A 9,264-nucleotide genomic window follows, 5' to 3' on the forward strand; every position below is an offset into this window, starting at 1 on the left:
TAACTTATATATACCTTTTTAAACTTATGATAAAAATTAGAGCCATTGTTGACTCTGACTGATGGTGACAAAATGTTTGTTGAAGTAGTACTGTGGTCCATAGATTTTCTAATGGATTTCTTTGGGGGTGAGGGGGGAGGATTGGATTGTCAGGTCTTTCTTCTGAAGCACATTTGTTTAAACTTTTGTTTAGTAGCCAAGCATGCTAATTTTCGTGCCACCCAGAGATTCTACCTGCTTTTATGTGGCTTTCTATGGTGGTGTAGTGCCTAAGGCATTTGACTGCTAACCAGAAGTTTGCCAGTTCAAACCCACCAGCCACTCCATGGAAGGAAGACTGGGCAATCTACTTCCATAAAAAGTTACCACCTAAGAAACCCAAAGGGGGGTCGCTGTGAGTTGGAATAGACTAGATGCCAGTGAGCTATTTATTTATTTGTTTTCATCATACTTCTCAATACTGGGATAAATGTGGCAATATTAAGAGCCACCTCTGGCTTAAGATCTGGAAAAATAAGCATGAATTATCTGTAAATTTAGAGTATGTTTTTTATATATGGAATCATCCTGAGCTAAGCATTAATGGGTATACTGGCTTGCTCTATAATCCATTTTAGGCTTTGCTTTACCTTGATCAATACTACAGGCAACTTCTTTCCCCAAGTTCCCTGGGTGTCTGTCTTCTATATAGGTTTAGCAAACAGGAACCTCTGAATTAAATTTGGAAGAAGAGTGAATTAACCAGGGTATTCCTCCCCTTTTCTCTAAACCATCTTCAACAGAGTGTGTGCCCTCTATACCTTTAACTCATGCTGGATAGAACTCTCCTGTGGTCCAGATTCCACTGTGCAGCTCTGACCATAATCATATGTCATGTTAGATGACTTAGATTCTACCTGAGTAATACTGCTTCTTTATATTGTCTTTTAAATCCTAATAAATTGTAGTGGATTCCTGAGGTGGTAACCTTTAGAGTGCCTCACGATTCTCTGATTGGCATTTCATCTCTCCCTTTATATGTTACTTAATGCCTTGATGGCCCAACAATATTTTTGTTTTCCTGCTTGGGTCCTGACTCATATATCTTACATAGAACATATATTATAACATATGCTACTCTCTGGAAATGAAACATAAATTGAATGTCCATACATGGTTTATTTTATGTGAAACAGAATCTAAATAAAAAATGGCTGACAACATATAATTTATTAAATTTAACAAATTAAAAATTACATTTTAAGTATATTTGCAATTTGTTATTAATACTTACCAGCACTCGTGCCTGGTGAAGGTGGATAATTTCCACTGTCAATACTCCCACCTCTCCATGTTTCATCTACATTTTCACAGCTTGGAGGTAAATATGTAGGATTACAATGACAGTGTTTTTTATTATTGCATACCTGAAACCAGGAGAAATAATACCTTATAAGAGAAGAAACTACAATTGTATATATTCAGGTAGAATTATAAAATAATACCAAGGTCACATAAGGAGTATGTGCTTGTGTGTGTGTGTGTGTGTGTGTGTGATTGGTTGTATGTGTGTGTGAGTGTGTGTAGCTGTGTGATTTCTTTCCAGGAATCACTTTCAATTATTTCTATTCTTACCTAATAGTATTGGTACTTACACCCTGATTGTGGCATTTTTCTGGAGTACAGTCATAATTCAGGTATGAGGAAGAAACACATTGCATACCCTTGCAAACCTAAAAAGAAAATCAGTAAAAATAAGTTAAGTGACATACCATCTAGATTTGTCATCTAATTAAATGTATTTTATTCTGTACTGCCATGAAAGGTATTAATTAATGTACTAACAATAAATATCATAGTACTACAATATTTGCAATACTAGATGAGACATTGATTATATGTTAAAAAAAAAAAAAAAAAACACTGCTGTCAAGTTCATTCCAACTCATAGTGACCCCCATTGCATTTCCATGGAAGTATCTTTATAGACGCAGATCACTCAGTCTTGCTTCCTTGGAGTGGCTGGTGGGTTTAAACCACCATCCTGCTGGCTAGCAGTCAGATGTCTTAGGCACTGTGCTACCAGAACTCCTTCATTGAATATATGTTTTGTTGTTAGGTGCCATCGAGTCATCTTCGAATTATAGCAGAGCAGCCAGGACAAAGGGAGCAAGTGGCAGAGGGATCCAGGTAATGGGAGGGACCTAGGCCCCAACCCCCAAGTGGCAGGAAAAGCAGAGGGGAAAGGAAAGGTAAGCCGGGGCATCCAGGACAGAGCGAGCAAGTGGCAGAGGGATCCAGGTAAGGGAAATGACCCAAGCCCCAACTCCCATGTGGCAGGAAAAGCAGAGGGGAAAAGAAAGAAAGCCAGGACATCCAGGACATCCAGGACAGAGTGAACAAGCAGCAGGGATCCTGGTAAGGGGAGGGTGGAGAGGTTTCAAACAGCTAAGGGAGACAAACTTGTCTGTCAGTTTGTCATGCTCTGGTGACATGTTGCTGTGAGGCCTGAGGCTGTGAGACCCAAATTGTGATTTTTGTCTAAATGAGTGGCAGATAGCAAAGCTTTACATATGACCCAACCATGCCCCCACCTCCTACAGCCCCACCTACTGAGTGAGAGCCACCACATGCTTCTGCATGAACTGGCCAATGATACATGACAGCCAATATGAGCCTGATTCACCCTTAATTGCTCTTCATAAACAGCTAACAGAGATTGGTGGAGCCACTCATTCTCTATCCCACCTTCCAGGAGACAGGTGGTTACCACAAAAGTGCTGCCAACAAGCAAATAAAGGAGCACAGAACCCTGCTTACTCAGATATATCAAAACAAAGAAAAAAATATGTATCTTGGGCAAGTCACATCAGCATACAATCATCAGTTAAATATAAATACAACAGTGTTACAATACCTCAGAGACAAAGGATCATCAAAGTCCACATAAAGAAGCAAGATGAAGTAGTAGAAACAAGGAACCAGGATAAAAATCCAGAAAAAAATCCCTAAGAAAGAAGCAGCATTGGAACTCCATGATCAGGAATTCAAATTAATTATATTTAAGTACCTTCAATGGATTGAGGGTCAGATCAGGGAAAACAATGACAATGTTAATGAAAACACAGACAAAATGCTAGAAAAATTTGGGAAGACAATACAAGAAAAATAAATGAATAAATGAAAAATTAGAAAAGATTCTAAATCTACAGATAGAAATCCAAAAGATTAATTAAAAAGTTCAGAAATAGATAACACATTGAATAAGCAAAGGAGTAAAATCAAATCAATGTAAGGCAGAATTAGTAAGATTGAAGACAAATACCTCAATACACTACTTTGCTAAGAGATCAATCAGAAAAAAGATCAAACCAAAATGAAGAAAGTCTAAGATTTATGTGGGATACCATCAAGAGGGATAACCTATGAGTAATCAGAATTCAAGAACAGGAATAGACAAATAAAACTACTAAGAAAATTGTTGAATACTTGTTGGAAGAGGAGTCCCTGATAGGATTAAAGATGAGAATTTATCCATTCAGGAAGTCCAACGGGATTTTCCAAAAGAAAATCAACAAGACATATCAATCATCACTAAACTCACCAAAACCAAAGACAAAGAAAAAATACTGAAAGCAATATGGGAAAAATGAGACGCTACTGACAAAGGGCAACCAATAAGACTAAGCTCTGATTTATTGGCAGAAACCATGCAGGTGAGAAGGCAATAGGATGGTATATATAAAATCCTGAAAGAAAAAAATAAATTTCACGCAAAAAATATATACCCAGCAAAATTGTCCCTCAAATATAGTGGTGAAATTAGGATGTTTTAAGAGAAGCAGAAATTAAAGGAATTGGTTAAAACCTGACCAACCTTACAAGAAATGCTAAAGTGACTCCTTTGGATAGGCTCAACAACAGCAAACAACAACCAACCATTAACACACACAAAGACATAACCCAGAAACCAACACAGTTATGAAAGTATCCAAGTAAAATAAGCTTACAAGACCATAAGTAGGAAACCAGAGACATCAATTGGCAAATGAGGACAACTACAAAAAAAAAAAAAAAGGGTAAAAATTTAGTTACAGAACTTTTAAATGGTGAGGAAGTCAAGACAACTGCAAGATGGACTGGACTGTTCTAAACTTGGAAAGAAAATTATAAATCACAGGGTAACAACAAAGAAAAATAATAAATCTTCACATCAAAATTATAAAAGAGGACCAGCACAAATATTTAGCAAATACTAAAACAATAGCAATGAAGAAAGTGTTAACAAGATTCATAAAAAAAAAAAAACAAGCTCCATACAGAAAATTATATGGAACAAAGAAATGAGCAACACCATGAAAAAACACATAACAAAATGACAGCAATAAATTCATAGTTGTTGATATGACATTGAATGTAAATAGATTAAATGGACCACTCATGAGATGGAGAGTTACAGACTGAATAAGAAAACACAACCCATCAATATGCTGTCTATAAGAGACTCAACTTAGACACAAAGACAAAAATAGACTAAAAATCAAAGGTTGAGAAAGATGTATTAAGCAAATGGCAAACAAAAAGAGGAGTGGCAATGGCAATTTCTGATAAAACTGAATTTAAGACAAAAACCACCATAAGAGACAAGGAAGGATATCATATAATGATTAAAAGATCAATTGAACAAGAGAGCATAACCATAATATCTATGTACCCAATTAAAGAGCTCCAAAATACATAAATCTAAATTTAACAGAATTGAAAAGACAAATAACTCCACAGTAATAGTAGGAGACTTTAATATATCACTTTCAATGAAAGATAGAACAACCAGAAAGAAACTCAGCAAAGACTCAGAACTAAACAATACAATCCACAAACTTGAACTTATAGACATCTACAGAGCACTTCACCTAACAACAGCACAATATACATTCTTTTACAGTGCACATGGAACATTCTCCAGGATATCCCATATGCTAGACCACAAAGAAAGCCTTAATAAATTTAAAAACATTGAAAATATTGCAAAACATCTTCTCAGACCACAATGCTATCAAATTAGAAATCAACAATAGGAAGATCAATGGTAAAAGAGCAAACATATAGAAACTGAGTAATGCCCTTCTTAAAAACTGCTTGGCAATAGAAGAAATAAAAATTAAATAAAAAATTTCTTTGAATCAAACAAGAATGAAAACACAACATACCAAAATCTTTGGGACAAGGCAAAAACAGTGATTAGAGGCCAATTTATAGCAATAAGTGCACAAATCACAAAAGAAGAAAGAACCAAACTCATCACCTTAACACAACATCTCCAAAAATAAGACAAAGAGCAGCAAAAGAAACCTACAGTCATCAGAAGAAAAGAAACAATAAAGATTGAAACAGAAAATAGAAAGACAATAGAAAAAAATCAACAAAACTAAAGTTTGTTTTTAGAAATAAAATTGACAGACTACTGGCAAACTTAATGAAGGAAAAGAGGGAAAGAATACAAATAACAAAAATAAGAAACAAATTGGGTGATATCACAACAGAACCAACTAAAGTAAAAAGGATAATATCACAATACTATGAAGAACTGTACTCCAACAAATTTAAAACCATAGAAAATGGACAGATATCTAGAAACATATTACTTACCTAAACTAATACAGGATCCAGGTAACAGGCAGAAGGCAGGCAGGTTCCAGGCCCCTAGACCCAGGAGAGGAAGTGAGTGGCTGGGGACCACAAAACGGCAGAATTCCAGGTAGGCATTAGGTAAGTGGAGGGCAGAGAGGTTTCCAACAGCAAAGGGAGACAAACTTGTCTGTCAGTTTGTCATCCTGTGGGACTTGAAAATTGCTAGGAGGCTTGAGGCTGTGCCACCAGTGTTTCAAATGCCAGCAGGGTTGCACATGGTGCACAGGTTTCAATGCCTCTTACAGACTGAGACAGAGTAGGAGGAAGGAAGAGCCCATCCAAAAAAATTGGCCAGGGAAAAACTTATGAATAACAGAGAAACACTGTCTAATACATTACCGGGAAACTTTATGAATAGTTTGAAAACACTGTCCAACACAGTGCAGGAAGACAAGCCCCTTAGGTAAGAAGGCACATAAAACAGGACTGGGAAAGAGCTGCCTCATCAGAGTAGAACTAACCATAGTGATATGGATAAAGTAAAGCTTTCAAGACCTCCAATTGCTGATGTGGCACAACTCAAATTGAGGAGAAACAGTTGCAAACATCCATTAATAATTGGAAGATGGAATGTCAAAGTATGAATCTAGGCAAATTGGAAGTTGTCAAAAATGGAATGGAACAAAAACAGATTGATATCCAGGCATTAGTAAGCTGAAATGGAACAGTTTTGGCCATTTTGAAACAGACAACCATATAATCTACTATACCAGGAATGACAATTTGAGGAGGAATGGTGTGGCATTCATCATCACAAAGGATGTTTCAAGATCTTTCCTGAAGTACAATGCTGTCAATGACAGAATAATATCCATATGCCTACAAGGAAGACAAGTTAATACTACTATAATTCAAATTTACACACCAACCACCAAAATCAAAGATGAGGAAATTGAAGATTTTTCTTAACTTCTGCAGTCTGAAATTGACTGAACATGCAATCAAGATGTGCTGATTATCACTGGTGACTGGAATGCAAAAGTTGGAAACAAAGAAGAATCACTAGTAGTTAGAAAATTTGGCCTTAGTGACAGAAATAATGCTGGAGATTGCATGATAGAATTTTGCAAGACCAACGAATTATTCATTGCAAATACCTTTTCAACAACACAAACAGCTGCTATACACATGGACTTCACCAGCTGGAATACACAGGAATCATATTGACTACATCTGTGGCAAGAGGTGATGCCAAATCTCAGTATCTTCAGCTAAAACAAGGCCAGCAGGTGATTGTGGAACAGACCACCAACTGCTCACATGCAAGTTCAATTTGAAGTTGAACACAATTAAAATAAGCCCACGAGAATCAAAATACGACCTTTATTATATCTCTCCTGAGTTTAGATACCATCTAAAGAAGAGGTTTGATGCATTGAACACCAGTGACCAAAAACCAGAAGAATTGTGGATGACATCAAGAGCATCACCCATGAAGAAAGCAAGAGGTCATTAAAAGGAGAAGAAAGGAAGAAAAGACCAAAATGGATGTCAGAAGAAACTCTGGAACCTGCCCTTGAGTGGAGAATAGCTAAAGCAAATGGAAGAAATGACAAGATATGAGAGCTGAATAGAAGATTTCAAAGAGCAGCTCCAGCAGACAAAGCCAATTACTATAATGAAATGTGCAAAGACCTGGAATTAGAAAACCAAAAGGGAAAAACATGCTCGGCATTTCTCAAGCTGAAAGAACTGAGGGAAAAATTTAAGCCTTGAGTTGCAATATTGAAAGATTCTATGGGCAAAACATTGAATGATTCAGGAAGCATCAAAAGAAGATGGAAAAAATACACAGTCACTGTACCAAAAAGAACTGGTAGATCTTCATTCATTTCAGGAGGTGGTATATGTTCAACCAATGGTATTGAAGGAAGAAGTCAAAGCTGCACTGAAGGAATTGGTGAGGAACAAGGCTCTGAGAATTGACAGAATACCCACTGAGATGTTTCAACAAATGGATGCCCTACTGGAGGCACTCACTCAGCTATTGGAAGAGATTTGGAAGACAGTGACCTGGCTAGCTGACTGAAAGAGATCCATATTTGTACCCATTCTAAAGAAAGGTGATCCCACTTTCCAGAATGTGGAAATTTTTGAACAATATAATTAATATCACATGCAAGTGAAATCTTACTGAAGATAATTCAAAAACTGTTGCATCAGTATATTGACAGAGGACTTCCAGAAATGCAAGCAGGATTCAGAAGAGGACATGGAACAAGGGATATCATTGCTGATGTCAAATGGATCTTGGCTCAAAGAATACCAGAAACACATTTCTTGTGTTTTGTTGACTATGCAAAAGTATTTGATTGTGTGGATAACATTGAGAAGAATGGGAATTCCAGAACACGTAATTATACTCAAGAGGAACCTGTACATAGACTAGGAGGCTGTTCGAACAGAAAAAAGAAATGTTGCATGGTTTAAAATCAAGAAGGAAGTGCATCAGGGTTGTATCCTTTCACCATACTTATTCAATCTGTATGCTGAGCAAATCATCTGAGAAGCTGGACTATATGAAGAAGAGCATGGCATCAGAACTGGAGGAAGAATCATTAACAACCTGCAATACGCTGATGACACATTTTTGCTTGCTGAACGTGAGAATGACTCGAAGCACTTACTGATGAAGATTGAAGAATATGGTTTGCAGTATGGATTACATTTCAATATAAAGAAAACAAAAGTCCTCACAACTGGTCCTATAGGCAGCATCATGATAAATGGAGAAAAAAAAAGAAAAGAAAAGAAAAAAAAAAGAAAAGATTAAAGTTGTCAAAGACTTCACATTGCTTGGTTCTACAGTCAACACCAATGGAGGCAACATTCAGGACATCAGATGACATATAGCACTTGGCAAATCAGCTGCACAAGTGCGGAAGGGCAAAGATATTTCCTTGAGGACTAAGGTGCATCTAACACAAGCTATGATATTTTCAATCACCTCATATGCATGTGAGAGCTGGGCAATGAAAATGAAGCACTGAAAAAGAGTTGATGCTTTTTAGCTGTGGTGCTAGTAAAGAATTCTAAAAGTACCATGGACTGCTAAAAGAACTAACAAGTCTGTCCTGGAGGAAGTGCAGCAGGAATGCTCCTTGGAGGTGAGAATGGCCAGACTTTGTCTCACCTACTTTGGTCCTGTTGTCAGAACTGACCATTCTCTGGAGAAGAATGCCATGCTTGGTAAGGTGGGAGGTCAGTGAAAGAGGAGAAGGCCCTCAATGAGATGGATTGACACAGTGGTAGCAGTGATGGGCCCAAGTATAGCAAGGATCATGGAGCTGGCGCAGGACTGGATAGTGTTTCATTCTGCTGTGCATACGGTTGCCATGAGTCAGAGACAACTTGAGGGCACCTAACAACAACAATAACAACAAACTAACATAGACTGAGGTGGAAAAGTTGACAGATCCATAACAAAAGAAGAAATTGAACAGGTCATAAAAAAAATTAACAACAAAAAAGTTCTGGCCCAGAGGTTTCACTGGAAATTCTACCAAACATTCAAAGATGAACTGACACCAATCCTACTCAAACTATTCCAGAACATAGAAAAGGATGGAATCATCCCAAATTCATTTTTGGGAT

At 37.1% G+C, this 9,264-nt stretch overlaps 1 protein-coding gene across 1 annotated transcript in view; it reads right to left on the minus strand.

Annotated features, from left to right (window-relative positions):
* Positions 1-9,264, minus strand: part of LOC103192138 (disintegrin and metalloproteinase domain-containing protein 2) — a 162,812-nt gene that overhangs the window by 12,802 nt on the left and 140,746 nt on the right. Inside the window, exons 16-17 of the mRNA XM_007935065.1 lie at positions 1,635-1,712; positions 1,274-1,406 (exon numbers count right to left, since the gene is read on the minus strand). Coding sequence (XP_007933256.1) covers positions 1,274-1,406; positions 1,635-1,712 — 211 coding nt within the window. The remainder of the gene's footprint in view (positions 1-1,273; positions 1,407-1,634; positions 1,713-9,264) is intronic.

Source organism: Orycteropus afer, unplaced genomic scaffold (assembly GCF_000298275.1).
Source record: "Orycteropus afer afer isolate SDZICR_OR568_19922 unplaced genomic scaffold, OryAfe1.0 scaffold00024, whole genome shotgun sequence".
In the NCBI taxonomy this organism is placed as follows: Eukaryota; Metazoa; Chordata; class Mammalia; order Tubulidentata; family Orycteropodidae; genus Orycteropus; species Orycteropus afer.